The sequence below is a fragment of the Chanodichthys erythropterus genome, chromosome 14, assembly GCF_024489055.1.
Source record: "Chanodichthys erythropterus isolate Z2021 chromosome 14, ASM2448905v1, whole genome shotgun sequence".
In the NCBI taxonomy this organism is placed as follows: domain Eukaryota; kingdom Metazoa; phylum Chordata; class Actinopteri; order Cypriniformes; family Xenocyprididae; genus Chanodichthys; species Chanodichthys erythropterus.
Genome location: NC_090234.1, coordinates 24,096,450 through 24,111,879, shown reverse-complemented (window position 1 = coordinate 24,111,879; position 15,430 = coordinate 24,096,450). Strand labels below are relative to the sequence as shown.

The 15,430-nt window shown below is 36.2% G+C and overlaps 1 protein-coding gene across 3 annotated transcripts; it reads left to right on the top strand.

Annotated features, from left to right (window-relative positions):
• Positions 1-5: 5 nt before the first annotated feature.
• ift88 (intraflagellar transport 88 homolog) lies at positions 6-15,425 on the top strand. 3 transcript variants are annotated; one of them, XM_067408880.1, is made up of 28 exons: positions 6-286; positions 646-732; positions 807-869; positions 980-1,039; positions 1,332-1,385; positions 3,118-3,181; positions 3,329-3,398; positions 3,533-3,623; positions 3,710-3,814; positions 3,896-3,998; positions 4,106-4,220; positions 4,295-4,526; positions 4,611-4,681; positions 4,813-4,899; positions 6,157-6,256; positions 6,650-6,736; positions 6,854-7,040; positions 7,197-7,305; positions 7,431-7,581; positions 9,074-9,189; positions 9,278-9,330; positions 9,429-9,494; positions 9,584-9,690; positions 10,045-10,105; positions 11,898-11,942; positions 13,742-13,789; positions 14,748-14,861; positions 15,070-15,425. In XM_067408880.1, the coding sequence occupies exons 2-28, from the start codon at positions 646-648 to the stop codon at positions 15,189-15,191; spliced, it is 2,568 nt and encodes an 855-aa protein (XP_067264981.1). In that variant the 5' UTR covers positions 6-286; the 3' UTR covers positions 15,192-15,425. The 3 variants fall into 3 exon arrangements, with proteins under 3 accessions (XP_067264981.1, XP_067264982.1, XP_067264984.1); XM_067408881.1 differs by lacking the exon at positions 11,898-11,942; XM_067408883.1 differs by lacking the exons at positions 11,898-11,942; positions 13,742-13,789.
• The last annotated feature ends 5 nt before the right edge of the window (positions 15,426-15,430 follow it).

The following is a 15,430-nucleotide window of genomic DNA, read 5'->3' as shown; positions in this document are numbered from 1 at the left end:
CAAGAATTTTGCAGAAGAATAATTCATTGGATTTTAGCTCAGAAGTTTATACGTATATTTAGAAATGTAATGTTAAAAGACAATATTTAAAGACACGAACATAATCATTGTAACATCGAAACATGGTAAAATCTCTCTTGTGTGCCTAAAGGCAACCCCTCTTTGTATCCTAGCAACCGATGTGTTGCTCAGCTTAGTTAGCGAGCTGTAGGTGCTGCTAGGCTACAGACGCTATTTTTCCGGAATATTTCATCTTAATACGGATATTAATTAGCACTTTTCTTAGGTAAGCAAACTGTTCTCTTTTCCGGGTAAGTTAAATGATCATAATTCACAACCACAGACAATTAACTTGTATACGAGATAAGCGGTGTGGTAACATACTAGCCGTGTAACGGTTAAACGAACTTGTACATTAATCTGTCAAGAAATGCTTGTAATAGAAGAACTCGCATATTTGTTCAAAATAATGCCTAAGAGTTTCTTCTTTCTTTTCTTGTTTTAAATATGTTCCTAATAGGCTGGATAAATAATTAGCCTATATGGTCTCCTGTTTATCCAAATATAATGTCTCAAAAATGTATTAAAATATCGACAAATGTAGCATCAGAGACTTCCATGGTTTTGTTTTGTTTGTTTTTTCAGATGGAGAACGTGCATCTTGTCCCAGAGGAAGAGGAGGATGATTTGTATACAGGCTACAATGATTACAATCCGACTTTTGACTCAGAGGTGCAGAAATACTTACACCTTAGACATGCATTTTACGAACTTGCTTTTGCATCATCATTTTCCTGTCCCTGCAGGACCTTCACAACGATGTGGGCTTCCAGCAGGCCGTCAGGACAAGTCATGGCAGAAGACCACCAGTAAGTTATATTGCTTGATCTGCTGCAGAAGGTGCTGTATGGAAGCACATCAGCACACAGCAATATTTCATTAATAATAGACATTACATTTGTTTTTTGAACAATTTTAGATGACCGCAAAATATCCTGGCACTGCTATTGGAGGGCGACCGATTGGAACAGCTTATGGGGTGAGAGGAGCACATGGATTTACACTACTACATTTCTGACTCAAAGTAAAATAGCTTTTTAAGTTGGCGTGATGGCATGTTAGAATGTATTATGTCTTATAATCAAGAAGAAAGCTGTCAGGGCATATACAGTACAGTCAGAATCAAGATTGTCCAATCAAATATTGGAAAAACAAATGCATTTATGGTTAGATAGAAATTGACTTTATTTGCTTCAGTAAGGGATTGCGAGGCTGAGTTGATTCTATTTATTTCCTCTTATGTCTTTATATTTTTGATGTTAATATTCCAGTCTCGGATTCCTGTTGGCACTGCGATGGGAAGGCCTATGACTGGAGCTGTTCAGGTGGGACTCGATCTCTTGTTTATTTTATATATCATCTTTTTATTTCTGACTTTTAATTCATTTTAAGTCTTGCTGTCTGGTTGAAAGAGCTGGGAGAATTAAAAAGTAAGCATTTGTTATCCCTGGATGGACCTCTGACAGAGTTAGTCCAGGAAGATTTGTCTGTAAGGGTACTGTTTAAACGCACAGTTACCTGACATAAATATTTTTACAGTTATCCCTCCAGCTTGACGAAGATCCATTTAGATCCGCTCTGTCGGATAGATCCTTTCAGATCCGCTCTGACGGACAAAAAAGTTGAGTACAGTTATCCCTCCAGCTTGAGGAAGATCCATTTAGATCTGCTCTGATGGATAGATCCGTTTAGATCCGCTCTGACAGACAAAAAAGTTGAGTAAGGTTATCACTCCAGCTTGAGGAAGATCCATTTAGATCCGCTCTGATGGATAGATCCTTTTAGATCCGCTCTGACGGACAAAAAAGTTGAGTACAGTTATCCCTCCAGCTTGAGGAAGATCCATTTAGATCCGCTCTGATGGATAGATCCGTTTAGATCCGCTCTGATGGACAAAAAAGTTGAGTACAGTTATCCCTCCAGCTTGAGGAAGATCCATTTAGATCTGCTCTGATGGATAGATCCGTTTAGATCCGCTCTGACGGACAAAAAAGTTGAGTACAGTTATCCCTCCAGCTTGAGGAAGATCCATTTAGATCCGCTCTGATGGATAGATCCGTTTAGATCCGCTCTGACGGACAAAAAAGTTGAGTAAGGTTATCACTCCAGCTTGAGGAAGATCCATTTAGATCCGCTCTGATGGATAGATCCTTTTAGATCCGCTCTGATGGACAAAAAAGTTGAGTACAGTTATCCCTCCAGCTTGAGGAAGATCCATTTAGATCTGCTCTGTTGGACAAAAAAGTTGAGTACAGTTATCCCTCCAGCTTGAGGAAGATCCATTTAGATCCGCTCTGATGGATAGATCCGTTTAGATCCGCTCTGACGGACAAAAAAGTTGAGTAAGGTTATCCCTCCAGCTTGAGGAAGATCCATTTAGATCCGCTCTGATGGATAGATCCGTTTAGATCCGCTCTGACGGACAAAAAAGTTGAGTAAGGTTATCCCTCCAGCTTGAGGAAGATCCATTTAGATCCGCTCTGATGGATAGATCCGTTTAGATCCGCTCTGACGGACAAAAAAGTTGAGTAAGGTTATCCCTCCAGCTTGAGGAAGATCCATTTAGATCCGCTCTGATGGATAGATCCGTTTAGATCCGCTCTGACGGACAAAAAAGTTGAGTAAGGTTATCCCTCCAGCTTGAGGAAGATCCATTTAGATCCGCTCTGATGGATAGATCCTTTTAGATCCGCTCTGACGGACAAAAAAGTTGAGTACAATTATCCCTCCAGCTTGAGGAAGATCCATTTAGATCCGCTCTGTTGGATAGATCCTTTTAGATTTACATTGACGGACAACAAAAAACTCCCTGAAACTTTCTAACTCTTCCATCCAGATAGTGGTATTCTCTGTTTTTACTGTTATTTTTATTTCTTATGCATTCCATTTTTATTCTTATGTATTTGGTTTTTCTTTATGTAAAGCACTTTGAATTACCATTGTGTATGAAATGTGCTATACAGATAAAATTGCCTTGCCTTGCCTTATTTTTTCTATATGAAAAATGCAATGAAATTTTATTAATTTTCTTTTTTTTTTTTTTTGTATGTTGTACAGGACGGTGCGGCTCGTCCCATGACTGCAGTGCGGGCAGCAGGATACTCTTCATCTATAGCTAGAGGTGCTTCTGACATGAAACCCTCTTGCACATGTGCTGTCCAGGAACTCTGTTTAACTGTCTCATAATGATACTGAAAGAATACATTTTAACTTCTGAGTTGGTGGAAAATATGATAGGCTCCTTCATTTTAATTGTTTGAAATTTCAGGCTCAGTGTTTGATCCACTGGGACAAGCAAAAGGACCAGCCCCTCCATTAGAGAAACAGAACGAAGACACGTATGTGTCCATCTGTTTTCATAGTGCTTGAGAAGCAATTGACAAGTTTTGTTTATTAGATCCTCCTTGACATCTTTAGTTTTACTTGGAGATGGACACAATTTTTTGGTCTAATTGTTTGTTTTCTTGTGCAGTCCAGAGGAAAAGATAAAGATCCTGGAAAAGAAGGTGAATGATTTGATAGAGGAGAGCTGTCTCGCTCATGCTCGTGGGGATCTTCAGCTGGTGGGTGTAGCTTTATAACTTCTATACGTGATTTTAATTATTTTGAAGGATGAATATTTAGATGCTGAATTATCTTTTTTCTCCAGTCTCTAGAGAAAGCCAAAGAGGCGGGCAGGAAGGAAAGGGCTCTGGTGAGACAGAGAGAACAAACAGGCACCGCAGACCACATCAATCTGGATCTGACCTACTCTGTGAGTATATTGCTCCATATAAAATACATATCTTGACTGAAAACTCTGAAAATTCTCATTACATATTTATGCTTTGTTCAGGTGTTGTTTAATTTAGCAAACCAATATGCCAATAATGACATGTACACTGAGGCCTTGAACACGTACCAAGTCATTGTGAAGAACAAAATGTTCAATAATGCCGGTGAGCGAATTTTAAATATTATTTAAAATATCTTAGTTCAAATTCATTTCTCTTTGCTATAAATGTTTCTAATTTTAGGTTTTCTATAACCACTTTCCCTACTATAGGACGATTGAAAGTAAACATGGCAAATATCTATTTCAAGCAAAAGAATTACACAAAAGCCATCAAATTTTACCGCATGGCTTTGGATCAGATCTCAAATGCCCACAATGCAATGAGGTCAGTACTTAGTTTAGTACGTTTGTTGTGTGAACGGCGTGATTTTCAATGTGTAACTTTCCCTTATTGTATAGGATCAAGATCATGCAGAACATTGGTGTTGTGTTCATACATATGGGCCAGTACTCAGATGCCATCACATCCTTTGAGTACATCATGAGTGAGAGTCCCAACATAAAGACAGGCTTCAACCTCATCCTGTGCTACTATGCCATTGGAGACCGTGAAAGGATGAAGAAAGCTTTTCAGAAGCTCATTTGTGTGCCCCTCGATATTGATGATGAAGACAAGTATATCCCTGCAAATGTGAGTGTATAGTTAAAATCTTTGTTAGTCATACATTTAATCTGAATTACCGCTTATTTTTCACGTTTATTTTGTACATTTCAGGATGACTCTCATGCAAACATGGTGATTGAGGCTATAAAGAATGATAAGCTTCACCAAATGGAAAGGGAGAGGTATTATAATGTATTGCACATTCTGTTGGATCTATGATACTACAGCTTGGCATTTATTAATCTCCACATATTTCATTTCAGTGTATCTGCATTGTCTTCTATCAGTATTTTTGTTTTGTTTTTCCTTCTAGGAAAGCATTAGCAGAAAAATACATTATGACCTCAGCCAAGCTTATTGCTCCAGCCATTGAGTCATCATTTGCAGCTGGGTTTGACTGGTAAGTAGCTTATACTATTGTTCAAAAGTTTGGAGTCATTAAGATTTTTCAGAAAAGATGCATTAAGTTGATCAAAAGATTTATTTTTCAAATAAATGCTGTTCTTTTTATTAAATGAATCCTGAAAAAAATATATCTCTGTTGTATTAAAAATGCATCGCCACAAAAATATTATGCATTTATTATTCAAATATTCTGCTTTGATATAGCAGGAATAAATTACATTTTAAAACATTACAATTGAAAACAGTTATTTTATATTATATTAATAATTCATAATGTTACTGTAATTTACTGTAAGAGATAAGAGACTTGAGACATCTTTCAAAAACATTAAAGTCTTAAAAGGTCTTTATGTATTCCACAAGAGGAAGAGGCGTTAAATCGCAAGTCTTGCTCATGATGTTCCTTTAAATAGTTAGTTCACCCAAAAATGAAAATTCTGTCATTAATAACTCACTTTCGTGTCGTTACAAACCCGTGAGACCTTTGTTCATCTTCAGAACACAAATTAAGATATTTTTGATGAAATCAGAGAGGTATCTGACTAATCCATTTTAGACAGCACTTTAACCACCACTTTTAAGGTCCAGAAAGTTACTAAAGATATCATAAAAATAGTCCACATGACTTCATTTTATGAAGCAACGAGAATACTTTTTGTGCTCAAAAACAAAACAAAAATAATGACTTTATTCAACAATCTCTTCTCTTCTGTGTCATTCTGTGGTTTACGTTGTATAGACAGTGCAGCGCTTCTGGGTTTTACGTCAGAACGCCAACTCAGTATACTGACATGGAAGAGAAGAGACTGTTGAATAAAATTGTTATTTTTGTTTTGTTTTGGGGCACAAAAAGTATTCTCGTCACTTCATAACATTAAGGTTGAGCCACTGACTGAAGTTACGTGGACTATTTTAACAAGTACTTTTCTGGGCCTTGAAAGTGGTGGTTAAATTGCTGTATATGGAGGAGTCTCCAGATTTCATCAAAAAGATCTTAATTTGTATTCTGAAGATGAACGAAGGTCTTACGGGTTTGGAACAATATGAGGGCGAGTAATTAATGACAGAATTTTCATTTTTGGGTGAAGTATTACAATATTGTTATTCAAGTGATTGTTAACCCTTTAACAATATTTATTTAGTATTTATTTTGAATAGTTATAATTCTTTATTAATACTTAAGATCATTTATAACAGAATAACAAAACTGTTCATTCAGTTTGTGCTGAAGCTTGATTTGGTACTTTTTTAGGTGTGTGGACATGGTGAAGGGTTCACAATATGTGGAGCTTGCAAATGACTTGGAGATCAATAAAGCTATTACATACTTAAGACAGAGGGACTTCAAACAGGTAGATCTGACCCCGGAGACACTCAAATTGCGTTGCATTCAACATATTACCACAGAAGAGAGCCATTTTGCTCTATGTCTGTGTGGAACCCTTGTTTCTGTCTTTTAACACTTTTCACATTCAATGGTCCATTTTATTTTGTTTTCTTGCCTGTCCATCTGCATGACTCTTGAGGCTGAGGTATGTTTGCGTTTTTGGAGAACCTGTGTGTGTCTGCAGTAAGCCCTGTATATGTGTGCTGATGTTGTGTTGTGTTACCTTGCTTCATTCATTTCATGTAGTAGCAAATGTAATGTGATGTATCTCAAGAGTATTATTCAAAGAAAATATAGTGAAACATCTATTTATGTCACGAACTTTATGAATATGCTTAATCACTTACTTTGTTTTCAGGCAGTGGAGACGCTAAAGATGTTTGAGAAGAAGGACAGCCGGGTAAAAAGTGCCGCTGCCACTAATCTGTCTTTTCTCTACTTTTTGGTGAGTATAAAACTATAACGCATTGATATTAAAGAATTGGAAATTGCTGTATTTATCACATAAATACAGGTTCTCACAGATATGCTCTTGTTTTGCTTCTTTTGCTGTCTTCTACAGGAAAAAGATTATGACCAGGCTGACCGCTATGCTGAGCTGGCCATGAGTGCCGACCGCTATAACCCTGCTGCCCTCATTAACAAAGGCAACACAGTGTTTGTGAAAGAGGACTATGAGAAAGCAGCAGAGTTTTACAAGGAGGCTCTTCGCAATGACTCATCCTGTACTGAAGCCCTCTATAACTTAGGTCTGCAATCACAAATATGACATCCTAAGGGTTACACTGCATGTACATTTTACATCATACATGCTCATTTTCTACATTTAAAATGTTTCTGAGACCAAGAATATGCATTAATAATGTAAATCCTTTTAAAGCAGAAATCTCTGTATCCTCATGCAGGTTTGACCTATAAGAGGCTGGGTAGGCTGGAGGAAGCCCTGGACTGCTTCCTCAAACTGCACGCTATCCTCAGAAACAGTGCTCAGGTCATGTACCAGCTGGCTAATCTGTATCCTTCCTTAAAACATCAGCATTCTGTTCTATGACAGTTTGTGGAATTTCAGTTGGAAATATATAGCATGACATAAGTATGATACGTGCTTGTTAAAAGTCATATTCCTTAAGCAGCTTTAGATATGAGATGTTGGAGGACCCTCATCAGGCCATTGAGTGGCTGATGCAGCTCACCAGTGTGACCCCCACAGATGCCCAGGTGCTGGCCAAACTGGGAGACCTCTATGACAATGAAGGAGACAAATCTCAGGCTTTCCAGTACTATTATGAGGTAAAATTATTTCCCTAAAACCACTGCTTGACATGACATGCTCATCAGTCACATTTCAAACTATTGATGTGGTTTGAATAAAATAAATGCAGGACCAGATATGGTACTTAAAAATAAAAACAAGGAATCAATGATTTTTCACCTAAATATAAAAATCTAAAAGAAGCAATCATTGTTTTCAAATAAATAGCTGTATTTAGACCTATTTAATTCATGTTTTAAATTGTAGTTAAATATAACTAATATGTAATAATGACAAATTAATGAATCTCAAATTAAAAGTTTGGAACCACTAAGATTTTTAATGTTTTTAAAAGAAGTTTCGTCTGCTCACCAAGGCTACATTTATTAAATTAAAAATACAGTAAAAACAGTAATATTGTGAAATATTATTACAATTTAAAATAACTGTTTTCTATTTGAATATATTTCACAAAGTAATTTATTCCTGTGATGGCAAAGCTGAATTTTCAGCATCATTACTCCAGTCTTCAGTGTCACATGATCCTTCAGAAATCATTCTAATATGCTCATCTGCTGCTCAAGAAACATTTAATGTGTACAATTGTACAAAATATCTGTGTACAATATGTTTTTCATGATTATTTGATGAATAGAAAGTTCAAAAGAACAGTGTTTATCTGAAATCTAATCTTTTGTAACATTATAAATGTCTTTACTGCCTTTTGATTGATTTAATGCATCCTTGCTGAATAAAAGTATTCATTTCTTTAATTTCTTAAAAAAAAATTCTTACTGACCCCAAACTTTTGAGCGGTAGTGTATAGTGCTACAGAAGCTTTGTATTTCAGATAAATGCTGTTCTTTTGAACTTTCTATTCATCAAGGAATCCTGAAAAAAAAAGTTCACAGCTGTTTTCAACATTGAAAATAATCATAAATGTTTATTGAGCAGCAAATCAGCATATTAGAATGATTTCTGAAGGATCATGACACTTGAGACTGGAGTAATGATGCTGAAAATTCAGCTTTGCATCACAGGAATAAATTACTTTGGCAAATATATTTAAATAGTACACAGTTATTTTAAATTGTAATAATATTTCACAATATTACTGTTTTTTACTGTATTTTTAATTAAATAAATGTAGCCTTGGTGAGCAGACGAAACTTCTTTTAAAAACATTAAAAATCTTAGTGGTTCCAAACTTTTGGACTGTACTGTGTGTGTGTGTATATATATATATATATATATATATATATATATATATATATATATATATATATATATATATATATATATATATATGTTTAATATATATTAGACAAAATGATATTGCATAGTTGCCTATCATACAGATCACAGTCCAGTCACAGTGGATATTTAGAAAGAATATTCTGTATAATTTATGAATTACAGTCATTATGAATCATGGTTGTCTGTTAGAAAACTTAAGTTATTCTGAAGAAAAATATTTGAATGAGGTAACATTTTAAATAATAATTGATAATATGATGTTGTTTATTTCAGTCGTACAGGTATTTTCCCTCAAACATTAGTGTGATCGAATGGTTGGGAGCATATTACATTGACACCCAGTTCTGTGAGAAAGCTATTCAGTACTTTGAGAGAGCTACCCTTATTCAGTAAGTCACTAAATATCATATGTATTTCTCATGAATATTCTGCATGTATGTGGAGATATTTATATTAATGACATATCATGAATTTCAGACCAACACAGGTCAAGTGGCAGCTGATGGTGGCTAGCTGTTACAGGAGAAGTGGTATGAACTTGACAATAATAATGCATTTAATAAATTGAGCCATAAGCTGTGATCTCGGTGCCTTCAAAGTCCTGATTTATATTTTTCATTTTTTTTAGGGAATTATCAGAAGGCACTTGAAACCTACAAGGACATTCATCGGAAATTTCCTGAAAATGTTGAATGTAATGTGCTCAACATAAGTTTATTTTAAACTTTGATTCTCTGTGTCTATTTAGTAGTATTGCATCTCGTGTCTTTATCTATCGGGCAGGTCTACGCTTCCTGGTCAGGCTGTGCACTGATATGGGACTAAAAGAGGTGCAGGATTATGCCACCAAACTGAAGAAAGTTGAAAAAATGAAGGAGATCAGAGAGCAGGTACCCTGATTTCTCTTGGTGCTGTTTATATGCTGGCCTCTTTTGTTTCCTTAAATGGAAGGAAATAGAAAGGTGCAAGTGAGGACTGAATAAAAAACACATATAACTGTCTAGAGGGATAAACGACTGTCTCTAAATCACGTGTGGAGAGTTTCATATTTTAGAATTGAAAACTAAAAGAGAGAGAGAAATTACCTGGATTTTTTCTTCACTTACCTTTAGCCAGTAAACCTATAGTTGATTATTGAGTAACCTGTGTGTTGGTCTGTATATAAAATCTTTAAGCCCATTCCCCGCTTAAAGAGCTGGAGAAATGGCCAGTGTTTGACAGCATGCTGTTATTCCCACACACAGAGGGTGAGATCTGGGAGGGAGAGCAGTGCTCGAGGTCGCAGGGAAGGCAGCGCTGGCAGTGGTGAGTGGACGGTTTTAACTCAACCTCATCAATCAACTTTCGAGATAAAATACTGCTCATTAACTCAATGCATGCTTCTTACTTTATTTTTTCCATCAACCTGTCATCCGCTTCTCTTGGTAAACAGGAAATACATCAAACCTTACACGCACTCCCCCTAAGAAACCCAGCGGTATGACTGTAACTGCCCTAATATAGTGACTCCAGGTGGAGAGACTTAGTGGAGACCGCTAGTCCTGTGATGTGAATAATTGTGCCTTAGACACCTTTTCCCTTAGGACTAAACTAAATCACATGATTTAGAGATTTAAATCCAACAGTTCCCCTTTAGATTTTGGTTTATTTTAAGTTTATAATGTAGAAATAATATAATTTTTTCCTTCTTCACTTCTCTTCTGGGACATCAGATGTGGATCTCACATCAGGTGATGTTCAGTTATCAGCTTTAGGCAGTGCTGGGTTTAAAGGTCATGCAGTACACACTCATTTTCAAAAAAAGTGATTGTTATCAGCTTCTTACTGCATCTCACCTCTCTCTTCTTCTAATATATTCTTTTCACATCTTCTAACACATTAGGAAGCAGCTCAAACCCCAAGAAGCCCAGTGGTATGATCACTGCCTGCTTTATGTAGAATAGTTCAGACATGATGTGAAGCTACTTAAGTGGTCGGTTGATTTGGGTTCCTCATAAAATAATTCTGTCATAATTCCTATTGCTGTGAAAAATAAGCCAGGTAAAAGGCATACACTATCATTCAAAAGTTTGGGTTAGTAATGTTTTTCATATTTTTGAAAGAAGTCTCTTAAACTCAGCAAGACTGCATTTATTTGTTAAAAAATATAGTAAACAGTAATATTGTCAAATATTATACAATTTAAAATAACGGTTTTCTATTATATTTTAAAATGTAATTTATTCAAGTGATGGTAACGCTGAATTTTCAGCATCATTACTCCAGTGTCACATGATCCTTCAGAAATCATTCTAATATGCTGATTTGCTGCTCATCAAACTGTTATATGTGGTCAGGTTTTCTTTTCTTTTTTTTTTTTGTCTTTAGCTGATCACATGCCTGAGCATTTCTTTGAAAATATAAATCTTTTGGAACATTATAAAAGTCTTTACTGTCACTTCTGATCAATTTAATGCATTCTTCCTGATTAAGTTCTTTCAAATTTTTCTCAAAAAATCTTTCTGGCCCAAAACTTTTGAATGGTGGTGTAATTTATTTACAGCCAGTCAGACACAGCATATAATCGCATTCATGAAATCACTCATTTTGACAGTAACGAGACAGAACTTAAAGGGTTCACCCAAAAATGAAATTTGTCATTGAGTACTCACCCTCATGTCGTTCCACACCCATAAGACCTTCATTCATCTTTGGAACACAAATTAAGATATTTTTGATAAAATCTGAGAGGTTTTCTCCCATAGAAAGCAACGAAATTACCACGTCTTTAGTGCTTCTCTGGATCTTGAATGTGGTAATTTCGTTGCTTTCAATTGTAGATTTAAAAAAAAACTCTCAGATTTCATCAAAAAATTTCTTAATTTGTGTTCTGAAGATGAACGAAGGTCTTACGGGTGTAGAACGACATAAGAGTGAGTAATTAATGACAGAATTTTCATTTTTGGTTGAACCAACCCTTTAATTTCTCCTTCACAGAAGGCATTTTCTTTTCCTGCATTCTTTTACTTTGTCAGCTTCATCTTCATTTTGTTAGTAATCTGTTCTTCTCTTTAATTGTTTATCTCTGTTATTCTATTCATGGCTGTGCACCTGAAAGGGAGCAGCTCAAGCCCCATCAATACCCCTCCTCTGAGAGCCAGTGGTATGACTACACTCACTACAGAATTACATTAAAGGAAGAGATCACACACTCCTCCTGTATAACTATTACAAGAAGCATGGCACTGCATTCTGCTCAGGCAGTGTTTAATTTGAGCCAGATCCTGTTACGGAAAATATCAGATTTTGTATTTTTGCATTCCGGCTTTTATTTTTAAACAATCCAGCATTATAAAAAAAGTGCATTACATGGTGACAGTGCGTGCTTGCATGTGAGACAGAGCGAAACCAAGCAAGAGCAGGTTTATGCGGATGTATTTGGAGGTTGTGTTTTGCTGTTGGCCCTCAACATATATATTTTTGAACAGTCAGCTTTTTTAAAGGGTTAGTTCACTCAAAAACCAAAATTCTGTCATTAATTACTCACCACACACATAAGACCTTCGTTCATCTTTAAAACAGTTAATGTGACTACAGTGGTTCTACCTTAATGTTATGAAGTAACAAGAATACTTCTTGTGCACCAAAAAAAACAAAATAATGACATTATTCAACAATATCTAGTGATGGGCGATTTCAAAACACTGCTTCATGAAGCTTTGAAGCTTTACAAATCTTTTGTTTTGATGAGTGGTTCGGAGCACCAAAGTCATTTTCACCATAAGTGTTTCGAAATTTCAATGGTTCATGTGACTTTGGCAGTTTGATACACGCTCTGAACCACTGATTCGAAACAAAAGATTCGTAAAGCTTCAAAGCTTCATGAAGCAGTGTTTTGAAATCACCCATCACCAGTTATTGTTGAGTAAAGTCGTTATTTAGTTTTTTGCCACACAAAAAGTATTCTCGACGCTTTATAACATTAAGGTTGAACCACTGTAGTCACATGAACTGATTTAAATATGTCTTTAGTAGCTTTCTGGGCATTGACAGTGTAAATTAACTTGCTGTCAATGCAGGCTTCACCGAGCCATTGGATTTTATCAAAAATATCTTAATTTGTGTTCCGAAGATGAATGAAGGTCTTACGGGTGTAGAACGACATGAGGGTGAGTAATTAATGACAATTAATTTTAATTGGTGAACTAACCCTTTAAATTGAAAATCACTCATTGGTTGGTGCTTACTACTTGTTGTTTTGCGTGCAGTGAACAGCGGAAAGTTTGGAGATAGTGTATATACCTGACAAATTATTCCAAAAATAATATCACTAAAAATGTAAGACAGTCAAGCATATTTATATTTTTCATATCCCCAAGTAGAGGTGATGGTGTTTCTGATCAAAAGAGAAGATGGAACTGCACCTCTGGACAGTTCTAATACTAATCAGGATAGCAGGAGACATGAGCAACGGGAATTAAATCAGTCAGAAATTGATGTAATGGAAAAGGCAACAATGTTGTTGGTGAGAGAGAATATCACTGATCAACTGAGTAGCTAGATGTATGACAGAATAATACACTAGGCTGTAGTTAGGACTGTGCAGAAACTTGAATGATGCTTTTATAGTTGTGCCATTTTTTTTTTTTTTTTTTTTAAGTGCTGTTTTTGATCCGGCATTTATTAATTTACAAATTAAGCACTGTGCTCAGGAATAAACTGCTGCTACTGCAACCGTTATTGCACTTTATTACAGATTCCATTCATTCCTCACATTCAGCCCTGCAGTCATAACTGAATTCAACACATAATGCTAGGTTTACCGTTTTATTCACACACAAAAAACTTCATGTTGCATGGTGCAACCTAATTTATATGCCTATCTCAGCTCTCAACTCTCTGTCCAGCCATTCCACTGTCTCTTCAGAGATCTGTCTTCTTTTTCCTTTCTTTTCTTTGCAGTTTCTCGCTCTGAAGCTAAGTATAGTCCTGTGCTGCAGCAGGGCAGAGGTATGTACTGTATTTCACTCTGCACTTTATTTGATCAGTCCTCTGGAAGATTAAAAATGGAAAACTCATAGCTTCATGGAAAACTTAAACTTGCTTATCCATATGTCAAAATTATGATTTAATGCCTGAAGTTTCCCCGTAATGATACAGCATCCAAGGACATTATTTCAATAGAAAACAAACATGTGCTGTGAATGCCTGAATATGTCCTATCTGCCAAAACCACTATTTCCAGGGAATATCCCACTCTCACTGTCTGACAGAGTGTTTCCAGCACCCTTTCTGTTTGCAAAGCACTGAGTGCAAATAAACCAGTGAAATATTTCACAAGTACACTCCTGAACAACACTATCCTGGTATTAGTGCAATTGATATCAACAGATTCTTACTGTACCTTGTCTATTACATAAACTGCTGTCACATTAAATGTGTTTCTGAGGCCGTTTTTATTTAGATTTTGGTTTTTGTGATAAATATTTAAGCGTGATTCTGACATGATTCCTCAGTTAGGTGGACAGGGTTGGGGAAACTACTGTATGTCAGCAAAAGGCTTGTCATTTTAATGCCTTTGAGGGACATTTAAAGCTCTCAGTTACCTGCCTGCCAGACTCCAGTCTCACATCTGCCCCTCAGCACTCTGTTCCTGTCATCACAGCCAAGATGTGATATGCAGCTGTGTGCCGCAATCTTTGTGCAACACAATTGCATTCAGTTATGCAATTCTTTTGAACTTACTTTAATTAGGATTCTAGTGCCACGGAGCCTTTGCTACAAGTGCAAGCTGGAGCTATAGCTTTTCAGTTTTGTTTTGTTTTGTATTCTAACACAACATGGCTCGCATTGTCGACGATGGCAGCTCAAATGCGAATGTTTTTTTTTCTTCTGTTCAGACGCTACTGTAAAATAACACTCACTCCAGAAATGTTTGCAAGTCCAACATGTGGATGTGTTTTCTCAGACAGTGGACAAAGCAACCATGGCACCAGCGCCAAGAGTGAGAGGCTTAGCGTTAAACTGAAAACTCTTCCCGGGTCCAATGAACCGTATGAGGCCAGCACTCAGCAGGAAATAGGTGAGGAACAACAATGGTTGTTATTTTTAAGGAGCTTCTTGTCATTGTTGCTCCAATATACAATCAAATGAAGATAAAATTGTGGTATGAAATAATGACTGATTTATATAATAGCTTAGAGTTTTCTCATTCATGTGAAGGGAAAAATGCTTCTGGCCTGGCCTGTACTCATTACAACGTATTGCTCTTATTGTATTCATAATTTTAGATGCTTCTTATGTCGATCCATTGGGGCCTCAAATGCAGAGACCAAAAACAGCAGCGAGGAAACGCACAGAGGAAGATGAGTTTGCTGATGAAGAGCTGGGAGATGACTTACTGCCTGAGTGAAGTGTGCAACAGAGATCAGTTCAGTGGAAAGTCATTTGTTTGAATCTCAAGCTCAACCAATAGCACTGTAGATTAAAAATACTTCATTATGCTTTACTATATTTTATAATAGCAATGCATTGTATATACTTGCATTTAGGGAAAATGAATTTTGTGCAATAAAAAAAAAAAACCCATAAGACCTGGATAACATAAAGTTGAAGATGTTTGCATGTTTTGTGTGAAATATTAAAAGCCTA

What these genes read in the sequence shown, in the direction of transcription:
- ift88 (XM_067408880.1), top strand. Translation starts at nt 646, where the DNA reads ATGGAGAACGTGCATCTTGTCCCAGAGGAAGAGGAGGATGATTTGTAT. An exon ending in CTTTCCAGTACTATTATGAG is followed by an intron (nt 7,582 to 9,073) that starts GTAAAATTATTT and finishes TGTTTATTTCAG; the next exon opens with TCGTACAGGTATTTTCCCTC. An exon ending in CCCTCCTCTGAGAGCCAGTG is followed by an intron (nt 11,943 to 13,741) that starts GTATGACTACAC and finishes TTTTCTTTGCAG; the next exon opens with TTTCTCGCTCTGAAGCTAAG.